The sequence below is a fragment of the Salvelinus alpinus genome, chromosome 16 (assembly GCF_045679555.1).
Source record: "Salvelinus alpinus chromosome 16, SLU_Salpinus.1, whole genome shotgun sequence".
Classification (NCBI taxonomy): Eukaryota; Metazoa; Chordata; class Actinopteri; order Salmoniformes; family Salmonidae; genus Salvelinus; species Salvelinus alpinus.
Window position 1 is genome coordinate 51,534,113 of NC_092101.1, and position 14,586 is coordinate 51,548,698.

Sequence of the window (14,586 nt, forward strand, 5' to 3'; positions counted from 1 at the left end):
CTTAATGATACCAATAGGCCTGTACAGGTAACTGTCCTTAATGATACCAATAGGCCTGTACATGTAACTGTCCTTAATAATACCAATAGGCCTGTACAGGTAACTGTCCTTAATGATACCAATAGCCTGATACCACCATCAACAAAAAACCAAATGATGGAATTTCTCGTGCCAAAATGATCAGATCAGATCAGAAATCAAATCAGAATCAGATCAGAAATGCCAGTCTTGATGCACAGAAAGGGATTGGCCCTGGTCAGAACTAGTACACTACGTAGGGATCAGGGCCCTGGTCAGAACTAGTACACTACGTAGGGATCAGGGCCCTGGTGAGAACTAGTACACTACGTAGGGAACAGGGTCCTGGTCAGAACTAGTACACTACGTAGGGATCAGGGCCCTGGTCAGAACTAGTACACTACGTAGGGAACAGGGCCCTGGTCAGAACTAGTACCCTACGTAGGGAACAGGGCCCTGGTCAGAACTAGTACACTACGTAGGGATCAGGGCCCTGGTCAGAACTAGTACACTACGTAGGGATCAGGGCCCTGGTCAGAACTAGTACACTACGTAGGGAACAGGGCCCTGGTCAGAACTAGTACACTACGTAGGGAACAGGGTCCTGGTCAGAACTAGTACACTACGTAGGGAACAGGGCCCTGGTCAGAACTAGTATACTACGTAGGGAACAGGGCCCTGGTCAGAACTAGTATACTACGTAGGGAACAGGGCCCTGGTCAGAACTAGTACACTACGTATGGATCAGGGCCCTGGTCAGAACTAGTACACTACGTAGGGAACAGGGCCCTGGTCAGAACTAGTACACTACGTAGGGAACAGGGCCCTGGTCAGAACTAGTACACTACGTAGGGAACAGGGCCCTGGTCAGAACTAGTACACTACGTAGGAAACAGGGCCCTGGTCAGAACTAGTACACTACGTAGGGAACAGGGCCCTGGTCAGAACTAGTACACTACGTAGGGAACAGGGCCCTGGTCAGAACTAGTACACTACGTAGGGAACAGGGCCCTGGTCAGAACTAGTACACTACGTAGGGAACAGGGCCCTGGTCAGAACTAGTACACTACGTAGGGATCAGGGTCTTGGTCAGAACTAGTACACTACGTAGGGAACAGGGCCCTGGTCAGAACTAGTACACTACGTAGGGAACAGGGCCCTGGTCAGAACTAGTACACTACGTAGGGATCAGGGCCCTGGTCAGAACTAGTACACTACGTAGGGAACAGGGCCCTGGTCAGAACTAGTACACTACGTAGGGAACAGGGCCCTGGTCAGAACTAGTACACTACGTAGGGATCAGGGCCCTGGTCAGAACTAGTACACTACGTAGGGATCAGGGCCCTGGTCAGAACTAGTACACTACGTAGGGATCAGGGCCCTGGTCAGAACTAGTACACTACGTAGGGAACAGGGCCCTGGTCAGAACTAGTACACTACGTAGGGAACAGGGCCCTGGTCAGAACTAGTACACTACGTAGGGAACAGGGCCCTGGTCAGAACTAGTACACTACGTAGGGAACAGGGCCCTGGTCAGAACTAGTACACTACGTAGGGAACAGGGCCCTGGTCAGAACTAGTATACTACGTAGGGAACAGGGCCCTGGTCAGAACTAGTACACTACGTAGGGAACAGGGCCCTGGTCAGAACTAGTATACTACGTAGGGATCAGGGCCCTGGTCAGAACTAGTACACTACGTAGGGATCAGGGCCCTGGTCAGAACTAGTACACTACGTAGGGAACAGGGCCCTGGTCAGAACTAGTACACTACGTAGGGAACAGGGCCCTGGTCAGAACTAGTACACTACGTAGGGAACAGGGCCCTGGTCAGAACTAGTACACTACGTAGGGAACAGGGCCCTGGTCAGAACTAGTACACTACGTAGGGAACAGGGCCCTGGTCAGAACTAGTACACTACGTAGGGAACAGGGCCCTGGTCAGAACTAGTACACTACGTAGGGAACAGGGCCCTGGTCAGAACTAGTACACTACGTAGGGAACAGGGCCCTGGTCAGAACTAGTATACTACGTAGGGAACAGGGCCCTGGTGAGAACTAGTACACTACGTAGGGAACAGGGCCCTGGTCAGAACTAGTACACTACGTAGGGAACAGGGCCCTGGTCAGAACTAGTACACTACGTAGGGAACAGGGCCCTGGTCAGAACTAGTACACTACGTAGGGATCAGGGCCCTGGTCAGAACTAGTACACTACGTAGGGAACAAGGCCCTGGTCAGAACTAGTACACTACGTAGGGATCAGGGCCCTGGTCAGAACTAGTACACTACGTAGGGAACAGGGCCTTGGTCAGAACTAGTACACTACTTAGGGAACAGGGCCCTGGTCAGAACTAGTACACTACGTAGGGAACAGGGCCCTGGTCAGAACTAGTACACTACGTAGGGATCAGGGCCCTGGTCAGAACTAGTACACTACGTAGGGAACAGGGCCCTGGTGAGAACTAGTACACTACTTAGGGATCAGGGCCCTGGTCAGAACTAGTACACTACGTAGGGATCAGGGTCCTGGTCAGAACTAGTAAACTACGTAGGGAACAGGGCCCTGGTCAGAACTAGTACACTACGTAGGGATCAGGGCCCTGGTCAGAACTAGTACACTACGTAGGGAACAGGGCCCTGGTCAGAACTAGTACACTACGTAGGGATCAGGGCCCTGGTCAGAACTAGTACACTACGTAGGGATCAGGGCCCTGGTCAGAACTAGTACACTACGTAGGAATCAGGGCCCTTGTCAGAACTAGTACACTACGTAGGGAACAGGGCCCTGGTCAGAACTAGTACACTACGTAGGGAACAGGGCCCTGGTCAGAACTAGTACACTACGTAGGGAACAGGGCCCTGGTCAGAACTAGTACACTACGTAGGGAACAGGGCCCTGGTCAGAACTAGTACACTACGTAGGAAACAGGGCCCTGGTCAGAACTAGTACACTACGTAGGGAACAGGGCCCTGGTCTGAACTAGTACACTACGTAGGGAACAGGGCCCTGGTCAGAACTAGTACACTACGTAGGGAACAGGGCCCTGGTCAGAACCCCTGACTCTACTGCAGTGAGAACCCCCTCCCCTGACTCTACTGCAGTGAGAACCCCCTCCCCTGGCTGTACTGCAGTGAGAACCCCCTCCCCTGACTCTACTGCAGTGAGAACCCCCTCCCCTGAATCTACTGCAGTGAGAACCCCCTCCCCTGAATCTACTGCAGTGAGAACCCCCTCCCCTTAATTTATTCACCACACATGGGGTTAACCATCGACCGCCGCTGCTTCTGTAGGCCATATTCAGCAGACACTGACTTTTCCATTCAGTCCTAAAACCTCATGGTAAAAAATGATGACCTTGATATATACTAGTAAAACATGTGTTTGTGTGATCATGGTATTCTGCCCTGTCATCTTTGATTCAGGGTGTTTATGAGCTGATATGCTTCCTAGATTTCTGACCGTGTCTGTTTGGTCAGAGATTACTCAGTGACACGGAGAGGCAGTGGGCCCCCCACTCTCCTCTAGTTCCTTAACGGTTGTACTATGGAATCTACTCGATTTAGGTGGAGGGAGCAATGGAATATAGACACAAATCTCCTTTTGAAAGAGATGACTTTGTTTATTAAAGCATCTTACAACGACAGTCAAGCATCTGAACTTTGAGACATACATCCCTGGGTCCATTTATTTCATTGTATTGTCTTTATTTAGCCAGGATTGTCCCCTCAGTAACATGTCTTGCCACTGTTTTCCAGACAGTCACTGTGAGACCTGGGTCTTCCCCGGTCTTCTCTCCGTCACACAGGGAGACCTGGGTCTTCCCCGGTCTTCTCTCCGTCACACAGGGAGACCTGGGTCCCCTCGGTCTTCTCTCCGTCACACAGGGAGACCTGGGTCTTCCCCTGATGGAGGAGGAGATGCTTCCCCAGGGGCGTAGGAGAGAAGGTACCCTGCTTGTACACCACTCTGCCTCGGACGATGGTGACACTCACCTCCCCAAGCAACGTTAGGCCCAGGTAGGGAGTTAACTGGAGAGAGAGACAGGGGGGGGGGTCGTCAACCAGGATCATTGCCTTCAGCAGATTGTGAAGGCTTTATATGTATAGTCTGGACTGTTCTTCATAGTTTAATATAGTGTATGGTATTGTACCCATGGTTTAATGTTATCCTTCATAGTTTAATATTGTGAAGGGTATTTTACCCATGGTTTAATGTTTGCTCACCTTATTTTTGTGATGTATACTAGCGTCTTTCACCTGTGGAAGGTCATCAATGAAAATATAAAATAATAGCTGAGCACAAAACCAACAAATGAACAGTAATGATAAAATGAAAGACTGTGTGTGTGCTTTGTCTTTTAGTGAATCCCTCTCCTATAATACTAGCCTCAAACTCCTTCTCTGGGTCCCATATGACCAAGTCTGCATCGTGACCGGGAACAAGGCTCCCCTTCTGGTTGTCAAGGCGACAGAGTTGTGCAGTGCGCTGGCAGAGGAGCCTCGCCACGTCTGGCAGGGTGAAACCCTTCTTACTGGCTGACGTCCAGAACAGAGACAGACCTAAGACAGTGAGAGACAGACATAGAGCGAGACAGATAGACAGAGAGAGAGAGAGAGAGAGAGAGAGTCAATACAGAGAGAGACAATACAGAGAGAGACAGAGAGAGTCAATACAGAGAGAGACAATACAGAGAGAGACAGAGAGAGTCAATACAGAGAGAGACAGACATAGAGCGAGACAGATAGACAGAGAGAGACAGAGAGAGTCAATACAGAGAGAGACAGAGAGAGTCAATACAGAGAGAGACAGAGAGACAAAATGAGGTGGAAACTGAGCTGCACTTCCTAACCTCCTGCCCAATGTATGACCATATTAGAGACACATATTTCCCTCAGATTACACAGATCCACAAAGAATTCGAAAACAAACCCGATTTTGATAAACGCCCATATCTACTGGGTGAAATACCACAGTGTGCCGTCACAGCAGCAAGATTTAAGACCTGTTGCCACAAGAAAAGGTCAACCAGTGAAGAACAAACACCATTGTAAATACAACCCATATTTATGCTAATTTATTTCCCCATTTGTACTTTAACCATTTGTACATCGATACAACACTGTATATAGACATAATGTGACATTTGTAGTGTCTTTATTCTTTTGGAACTTCTGTAGGTGTAATGTTTACTGTTTATTTCACTTTTGTATATTATCTACCTCACTTGCTTTGGAAATGTTAACATATGTTTCCCATGCCAATAAAGCCCCATTGAATTGAATTGAATTGAGAGACAGATAGACAGTGAGAGACAGAGACAGAGAGACACAGACAGACAGTGAGAGAGAGAGACAGAAACAGATAAATACAGAGAGAGACAGACAGAGAGAGAGATACAGACAGACAGTGAGAGACAGAGACAGAGAGACACAGACAGACAAGTGAGAGAGAGAGACAGAGACAGATATATACAGAGAGAGACAGACAGAGAGAGATACAGACAGACAGTGAGAGAGAGAGACAGAGACAGATAGATACAGAGAGAGACAGACAGAGATAGAGATACAGACAGAGAGAGAGATACAGACAGACAGTGAGAGAGAGAGACAGAGACAGATAGATACAGAGAGAGACAGACAGAGATAGAGACACAGAGAAAGCGATAGCGAGAGACAAAGAGGGAGAGACAGAGACAGATAGAGATAAAGAGAGAGACAGATAGACAGATGGAGAGAGATAAATACAGATGGAGACAGAGAGAGAGCGATAGCAAGAGAGAGAGAGAAAGACAGTGAGAGAGATAAAGAGAGAGAGACAGAAAGAGAGACAGAGAGAGACAGAAAGCAAGTGAGACAGAGACTTTATTCAGTCTCTGAAACAGACCGGATGATATACTGAGATAGAGGACATTTTGAGTGACTGGTCTCTCTATCAGAGTGTGCACTGTACATACGCACATATGGATTTTGTATTGAACACATGTGGTGGAGTAGGGGTCTGAGGGCACACAGTGTGTTGTGATATCTGTGAATGTATCGTCATGTTTTTTAAATTGTATAAACTGCCTTCATTTTGCTAGACCCCAGGAAGAGTAGCTGCTGCCTTGGCAACAGGTAATGTGGATCCATAATAAATTGTACAAACAGGCAAAATGCTAAAGTGCAATGTCAGGCCATCTGTTGAATTCATATTTCAACCCAAGCAAGGTTCTGGTTGAACAAAGGAGAGCTGAATACATACTATAGCCTGGGAGAGCTGAATACATACTATAGCCTGGGAGAGCTGAATACATACTATAGCCTGGGAGAGCTGAATACATACTATAGCCTGGGAGAGCTGAATACATACTATAGCCTGGGAGAGGGAGAGCTGAATACATACTATAGCCTGGGAGTGAAAATCCCATATATAGTTGGCAAGGTATGGCTAATAGTTAATGGATCTCTATTGGATCTACTGGATCTCAAATTAATCTCGAATGGATCTACTGGATCTCTACTGGATCTCTGATGGATCTACTGGATCTCTGATGGATCTACTGGATCTCTGATGAATCTACTGGATCTCTAATGGATCTATAATGGATCTACTGGATCTTTAACAGATCTCTAATGGATCCACTGGATCTCTACGGGATCTCTACGGGATCTCTAATGGATCTGCTGGATCTTTAATGGATCTTTAATGGATCTCTGATGGATCTAATGGATCTCTGATGGATCTCTGATAGATCTCTACCGGATCTCTGATGGATCTCTAATGGATCTACTGGATCTTTAATGGATCTCTGATGGATCTACTGGATCTCAAATTAATCTCTGATGGATCTCTACTGGATCTCTGATGGATCTACTGGATCTCAAATTAATCTCTGATGGATCTACTGGATCTCTACCGGATCTATACTGGATCTCTGCTGGATCTCTACTGGATCTCTACCGGATCTCTACTGGATCTCTACTGGATCTCTGATGGATCTACTGGATCTTCCGGATCTCTACGGGATCTCTGATGGATCTCTAATGATCTACTGGATCTTTCATCGATCTCTACTGGATCTACTGGATCTCTACTGGATCTCTGATGGATCTACTGGATCTCTACTGGATCTCTACCGGATCTCTACTGGATCTCTGATGGATCTCTACTGGATCTCTGATGGATCTCTAATGGATCTACTGGATCTTTAATGGATCTCTGATGGATCTACTGGATCTCTACCGGATCTCTACTGGACCGCTACGAGATCTCTGATGGATTTCTAATGGATCTACTGGATCTTTAATGGATCTCTGATGGATCTACTGTATCTCTTACGGATCTCTTATGGATCTCTAATGGATCTCACTTACCGAACTGTAAGGAGGAGATCCCTCCCCAGGCCTGAGTGAAATCCCCACTGTCCAATCTCTTCAGGTCTGGTGTGCAGGGGGAGTGATCTGACACAACCATGTCAATCTGACCAGCCTTCAGGGCAGACCACAGCTGCTCCTGGAGGGGTCGAAGGTAATGGGATGTTTTAGATTTTTATTTCACCTTTATTTAACCAGGTAGGCCAGTTGAGAACAACTTCTGGCCAAGATAAAGCAAAGCAGCGTGACACAAATAACAACACATAGTTACACATGGGATAAACAAACGTACAGTCAATAACACAATAAAATCTGTATACAGTGTGTGCAAATGAAGTAAGCAGGTAAGGCAATAAATAGGCCATAGTGGCAAAGTAATTACAATTTTGCAATTAACACTGGAGTGATAGATGTGCAGATGAGGATGTGCAAGTAGAAATACTGGTGTGCAAAAGAGCAGAAAAAACAAATACAGGGATGAGGTAGGTAGTTGGTGACTGGCTACATTCAGGTATTCATTTGTAAATAACCATCATGTTCAGTGTGGATGGGTGACTGGCCCCTGTGTTAGACTTCTGTTATGTAATGAGATGGTGTGGATGGGTGACTGGCCCCTGTGTTAACTTCTGTTATGTAATGAGATGGTGTGGATGGGTGACTGGCCCCTCTGTTAACTTCTGTTATATAATGAGATGGTGTGGATGGGTGACTGGCCCCTGTGTTAACTTCTGTTATGTAATGAGATGGTGTGGATGGGTGACTGGCCCCTGTGTTAGACTTCTGTTATGTAATGAGATGGTGTGGATGGGTGACTGGCCCCTGTGTTAACTTCTTTATGTATTGAGATGGGTGGTCTATGTTAGTCTTCTACTGTCTGTATGTACGCAGTCTCTCTGTTTATTTGCACTTTCTCTGTGTTTCTTGTTTTCATTTATTAATGATACATTAATTATTAATCAGTACCAGTCAAAAGTTTGGACACACCTACTCATTCCAGGGTTTTTCTTTATTTGTAATATTTTCTACATTGTAGAATAATAGTGAAGACATCAAAACTATGACATAACACATATGGAATCATGTAGTAACCAAAAAAGTGTTATAAAAAATATATTTTATATTCTTCAAAAGTAGCCACCCCTTGCCTTGATGACAGCTTTGCACACTCTTGGCATTCTCTCAACCAGCTTCATGAGGTAGTCACCCGGAATGCATTTCAATTAGCAGGTGTGCCTTGTTAAAAGTTAATTTGTGGAATTTCTTTCCTTCTTAATGCATTTGAGCCAATCATATCATACAGAAGATAGCCCTATTTGGTAAAAGACCAAATCCATATTATGGCAAGAACAGCTCAAATAAGAAAAGAGAAACAGTAGTCCATCATTACTTTGAAGAATATACAATATAAAAAATATACTTTTTTGGTTACTACATGTTTCCATATGTGTTATTTCATCATTTTGATGTCTTCACTATTATTCTACAATGTAGAAAATATTACAAATAAAGAAGGTGTACCTGGTTAGATGTTCCTCTGATGAGAGGTGTACCTGGTTAGATATCCCTCTGATGAGAGGTGTACCTGGTTAGATGTCCCTCTGATGAGAGGTGTACCTGGTTAGATGTTCCTCTGATGAGAGGTGTACCTGGTTAGATATTCCTCTGATGAGAGGTGTACCTGGTTAGATATCCCTCTGATGAGAGGTGTACCTGGTTAGATGTCCCTCTGATGAGAGGTGTACCTGGTTAGATATTCCTCTGATGAGAGGTGTACCTGGTTAGATATCCCTCTGATGAGAGGTGTACCTGGTTAGATATTCCTCTGATGAGAGGTGTACCTGGTTAGATATTCCTCTGATGAGAGGTGTACCTGGTTAGATATCCCTCTGATGAGAGGTGTACCTGGTTAGATATCCCTCTGATGAGAGGTGTACCTGGTTAGATATCCCTCTGATGAGAGGTGTACCTGGTTAGATGTCCCTCTGATGAGAGGTGTACCTGGTTAGATATCCCTCTGATGAGAGGTGTACCTGGTTAGATATCCCTCTGATGAGAGGTGTACCTGGTTAGATATCCCTCTGATGAGAGGTGTACCTGGTTAGATGTCCCTCTGATGAGAGGTGTACCTGGTTAGATGTCCCTCTGATGAGAGGTGTACCTGGTTAGATGTCCCTCTGATGAGAGGTGTACCTGGTTAGATATCCCTCTGATGAGAGGTGTACCTGGTTAGATGTCCCTCTGATGAGAGGTGTACCTGGTTAGATGTCCCTCTGATGAGAGGTGTACCTGGTTAGATATCCCTCTGATGAGAGGTGTACCTGGTTAGATGTCCCTCTGATGAGAGGTGTACCTGGTTAGATATCCCTCTGATGAGAGGTGTACCTGGTTAGATATCCCTCTGATGAGAGGTGTACCTGGTTAGATGTCCCTCTGATGAGAGGTGTACCTGGTTAGATGTCCCTCTGATGAGAGGTGTACCTGGTTAGATATCCCTCTGATGAGAGGTGTACCTGGTTAGATGTCCCTCTGATGAGAGGTGTACCTGGTTAGATGTTCCTCTGATGAGAGGTGTACCTGGTTAGATATTCCTCTGATGAGAGGTGTACCTGGTTAGATATCCCTCTGATGAGAGGTGTACCTGGTTAGATGTCCCTCTGATGAGAGGTGTACCTGGTTAGATATCCCTCTGATGAGAGGTGTACCTGGTTAGATATCCCTCTGATGAGAGGTGTACCTGGTTAGATATCCCTCTGATGAGAGGTGTACCTGGTTAGATGTCCCTCTGATGAGAGGTGTACCTGGTTAGATATCCCTCTGATGAGAGGTGTACCTGGTTAGATATCCCTCTGATGAGAGGTGTACCTGGTTAGATATCCCTCTGATGAGAGGTGCACCTGGTGAGATATCCCTCTGATGAGAGGTGTACCTGGTTAGATATCCCTCTGATGAGAGGTGTACCTGGTTAGATATCCCTCTGATGAGAGGTGCACCTGGTTAGATATCCCTCTGATGAGAGGTGTACCTGGTTAGATGTCCCTCTGATGAGAGGTGTACCTGGTTAGATATCCCTCTGATGAGAGGTGTACCTGGTTAGATATCCCTCTGATGAGAGGTGTACCTGGTTAGATGTCCCTCTGATGAGAGGTGTACCTGGTTAGATATCCCTCTGATGAGAGGTGTACCTGGTTAGATATCCCTCTGATGAGAGGTGTACCTGGTTAGATATCCCTCTGATGAGAGGTGTACCTGGTTAGATATTCCTCTGATGAGAGGTGTACCTGGTTAGATGTCCCTCTGATGAGAGGTGTACCTGGTTAGATGTCCCTCTGATGAGAGGTGTACCTGGTTAGATATCCCTCTGATGAGAGGTGTACCTGGTTAGATGTCCCTCTGATGAGAGGTGTACCTGGTTAGATATCCCTCTGATGAGAGGTGTACCTGGTTAGATATCCCTCTGATGAGAGGTGTACCTGGTTAGATATCCCTCTGATGAGAGGTGTACCTGGTTAGATGTCCCTCTGATGAGAGGTGTACCTGGTTAGATATCCCTCTGATGAGAGGTGTACCTGGTTAGATGTCCCTCTGATGAGAGGTGTACCTGGTTAGATATCCCTCTGATGAGAGGTGTACCTGGTTAGATGTCCCTCTGATGAGAGGTGTACCTGGTTAGATATCCCTCTGATGAGAGGTGTACCTGGTTAGATGTCCCTCTGATGAGAGGTGTACCTGGTTAGATGTCCCTCTGATGAGAGGTGTACCTGGTTAGATGTCCCTCTGATGAGAGGTGTACCTGGTTAGATATCCCTCTGATGAGAGGTGTACCTGGTTAGATGTCCCTCTGATGAGAGGTGTACCTGGTTAGATATCCCTCTGATGAGAGGTGTACCTGGTTAGATGTCCCTCTGATGAGAGGTGTACCTGGTTAGATATCCCTCTGATGAGAGGTGTACCTGGTTAGATATCCCTCTGATGAGAGGTGTACCTGGTTAGATGTCCCTCTGATGAGAGGTGTACCTGGTTAGATGTCCCTCTGATGAGAGGTGTACCTGGTTAGATATCCCTCTGATGAGAGGTGTACCTGGTTAGATATCCCTCTGATGAGAGGTGTACCTGGTTAGATATCCCTCTGATGAGAGGTGTACCTGGTTAGATGTCCCTCTGATGAGAGGTGTACCTGGTTAGATGTCCCTCTGATGAGAGGTGTACCTGGTTAGATGTCCCTCTGATGAGAGGTGTACCTGGTTAGATATCCCTCTGATGAGAGGTGTACCTGGTTAGATATCCCTCTGATGAGAGGTGTACCTGGTTAGATATCCCTCTGATGAGAGGTGTACCTGGTTAGATATCCCTCTGATGAGAGGTGTACCTGGTTAGATATCCCTCTGATGAGAGGTGTACCTGGTTAGATATTCCTCTGATGAGAGGTGTACCTGGTTAGATATCCCTCTGATGAGAGGTGTACCTGGTTAGATATCCCTCTGATGAGAGGTGTACCTGGTTAGATATCCCTCTGATGAGAGGTGTACCTGGTTAGATGTCCCTCTGATGAGAGGTGTACCTGGTTAGATATTCCTCTGATGAGAGGTGTACCTGGTTAGATATCCCTCTGATGAGAGGTGTACCTGGTTAGATGTTCCTCTGATGAGAGGTGTACCTGGTTAGATGTCCCTCTGATGAGAGGTGTACCTGGTTAGATGTCCCTCTGATGAGAGGTGTACCTGGTTAGATATCCCTCTGATGAGAGGTGTACCTGGTTAGATGTCCCTCTGATGAGAGGTGTACCTGGTTAGATATCCCTCTGATGAGAGGTGTACCTGGTTAGATATCCCTCTTATGAGAGGTGTACCTGGTTAGATATCCCTCTGATGAGAGGTGTACCTGGTTAGATGTCCCTCTGATGAGAGGTGTACCTGGTTAGATGTCCCTCTGATGAGAGGTGTACCTGGTTAGATATCCCTCTGATGAGAGGTGTACCTGGTTAGATGTCCCTCTGATGAGAGGTGTACCTGGTTAGATGTCCCTCTGATGAGAGGTGTACCTGGTTAGATATCCCTCTGATGAGAGGTGTACCTGGTTAGATATCCCTCTGATGAGAGGTGTACCTGGTTAGATGTCCCTCTGATGAGAGGTGTACCTGGTTAGATGTCCCTCTGATGAGAGGTGTACCTGGTTAGATATCCCTCTGATGAGAGGTGTACCTGGTTAGATGTCCCTCTGATGAGAGGTGTACCTGGTTAGATGTCCCTCTGATGAGAGGTGTACCTGGTTAGATGTCCCTCTGATGATGAGAGGTGTACCTGGTTAGATATCCCTCTGATGAGAGGTGTACCTGGTTAGATATCCCTCTGATGAGAGGTGTACCTGGTTAGATATCCCTCTGATGAGAGGTGTACCTGGTTAGATATCCCTCTGATGAGAGGTGTACCTGGTTAGATATCCCTCTGATGAGAGGTGTACCTGGTTAGATATCCCTCTGATGAGAGGTGTACCTGGTTAGATATCCCTCTGATGAGAGGTGTACCTGGTTAGATGTCCCTCTGATGAGAGGTGTACCTGGTTAGATATCCCTCTGATGAGAGGTGTACCTGGTTAGATATCCCTCTGATGAGAGGTGTACCTGGTTAGATATCCCTCTGATGAGAGGTGTACCTGGTTAGATATCCCTCTGATGAGAGGTGTACCTGGTTAGATATCCCTCTGATGAGAGGTGTACCTGGTTAGATATTCCTCTGATGAGAGGTGTACCTGGTTAGATATCCCTCTGATGAGAGGTGTACCTGGTTAGATGTCCCTCTGATGAGAGGTGTACCTGGTTAGATATTCCTCTGATGAGAGGTGTACCTGGTTAGATATCCCTCTGATGAGAGGTGTACCTGGTTAGATGTTCCTCTGATGAGAGGTGTACCTGGTTAGATGTCCCTCTGATGAGAGGTGTACCTGGTTAGATGTCCCTCTGATGAGAGGTGTACCTGGTTAGATGTCCCTCTGATGAGAGGTGTACCTGGTTAGATGTCCCTCTGATGAGAGGTGTACCTGGTTAGATATCCCTCTGATGAGAGGTGTACCTGGTTAGATGTCCCTCTGATGAGAGGTGTACCTGGTTAGATATCCCTCTGATGAGAGGTGTACCTGGTTAGATGTCCCTCTGATGAGAGGTGTACCTGGTTAGATATCCCTCTGATGAGAGGTGTACCTGGTTAGATATCCCTCTGATGAGAGGTGTACCTGGTTAGATGTCCCTCTGATGAGAGGTGTACCTGGTTAGATGTCCCTCTGATGAGAGGTGTACCTGGTTAGATATCCCTCTGATGAGAGGTGTACCTGGTTAGATATCCCTCTGATGAGAGGTGTACCTGGTTAGATGTCCCTCTGATGAGAGGTGTACCTGGTTAGATATCCCTCTGATGAGAGGTGTACCTGGTTAGATATCCCTCTGATGAGAGGTGTACCTGGTTAGATGTCCCTCTGATGAGAGGTGTACCTGGTTAGATGTCCCTCTGATGAGAGGTGTACCTGGTTAGATATCCCTCTGATGAGAGGTGTACCTGGTTAGATGTCCCTCTGATGAGAGGTGTACCTGGTTAGATATCCCTCTGATGAGAGGTGTACCTGGTTAGATGTCCCTCTGATGAGAGGTGTACCTGGTTAGATATCCCTCTGATGAGAGGTGTACCTGGTTAGATATCCCTCTGATGAGAGGTGTACCTGGTTAGATGTCCCTCTGATGAGAGGTGTACCTGGTTAGATGTCCCTCTGATGAGAGGTGTACCTGGTTAGATATCCCTCTGATGAGAGGTGTACCTGGTTAGATGTCCCTCTGATGAGAGGTGTACCTGGTTAGATATCCCTCTGATGAGAGGTGTACCTGGTTAGATATCCCTCTGATGAGAGGTGTACCTGGTTAGATATTCCTCTGATGAGAGGTGTACCTGGTTAGATATCCCTCTGATGAGAGGTGTACCTGGTTAGATATCCCTCTGATGAGAGGTGTACCTGGTTAGATATCCCTCTGATGAGAGGTGTACCTGGTTAGATATCCCTCTGATGAGAGGTGTACCTGGTTAGATATTCCTCTGATGAGAGGTGTACCTGGTTAGATATCCCTCTGATGAGAGGTGTACCTGGTTAGATATTCCTCTGATGAGAGGTGTACCTGGTTAGATATCCCTCTGATGAGAGGTGTACCTGGTTAGATGTCCCTCTGATGAGAGGT

The 14,586-nt window shown here is 46.7% G+C and overlaps 1 protein-coding gene across 3 annotated transcripts in view; it reads right to left on the reverse strand.

The window, feature by feature from the left end:
* Positions 1-3,616: 3,616 nt before the first annotated feature.
* Positions 3,617-14,586, reverse strand: part of LOC139541659 (allantoinase, mitochondrial) — a 31,547-nt gene continuing 20,577 nt past the window's right edge. For 2 of the 3 annotated variants that reach the window (XM_071346546.1, XM_071346548.1), the window contains 5 exons: positions 7,374-7,512; positions 4,408-4,580; positions 4,245-4,277; positions 3,833-4,049; positions 3,617-3,792 (listed from right to left, as the gene is read on the reverse strand). In XM_071346546.1, coding sequence (XP_071202647.1) covers positions 3,725-3,792; positions 3,833-4,049; positions 4,245-4,277; positions 4,408-4,580; positions 7,374-7,512 — 630 coding nt within the window. In that variant the 3' untranslated portion in view covers positions 3,617-3,724. Of the gene's footprint in view, positions 4,050-4,244; positions 4,278-4,407; positions 4,581-7,373; positions 7,513-14,586 lie in introns of all 3 variants that reach the window. The other variant, XM_071346547.1, reaches the window with a different exon arrangement.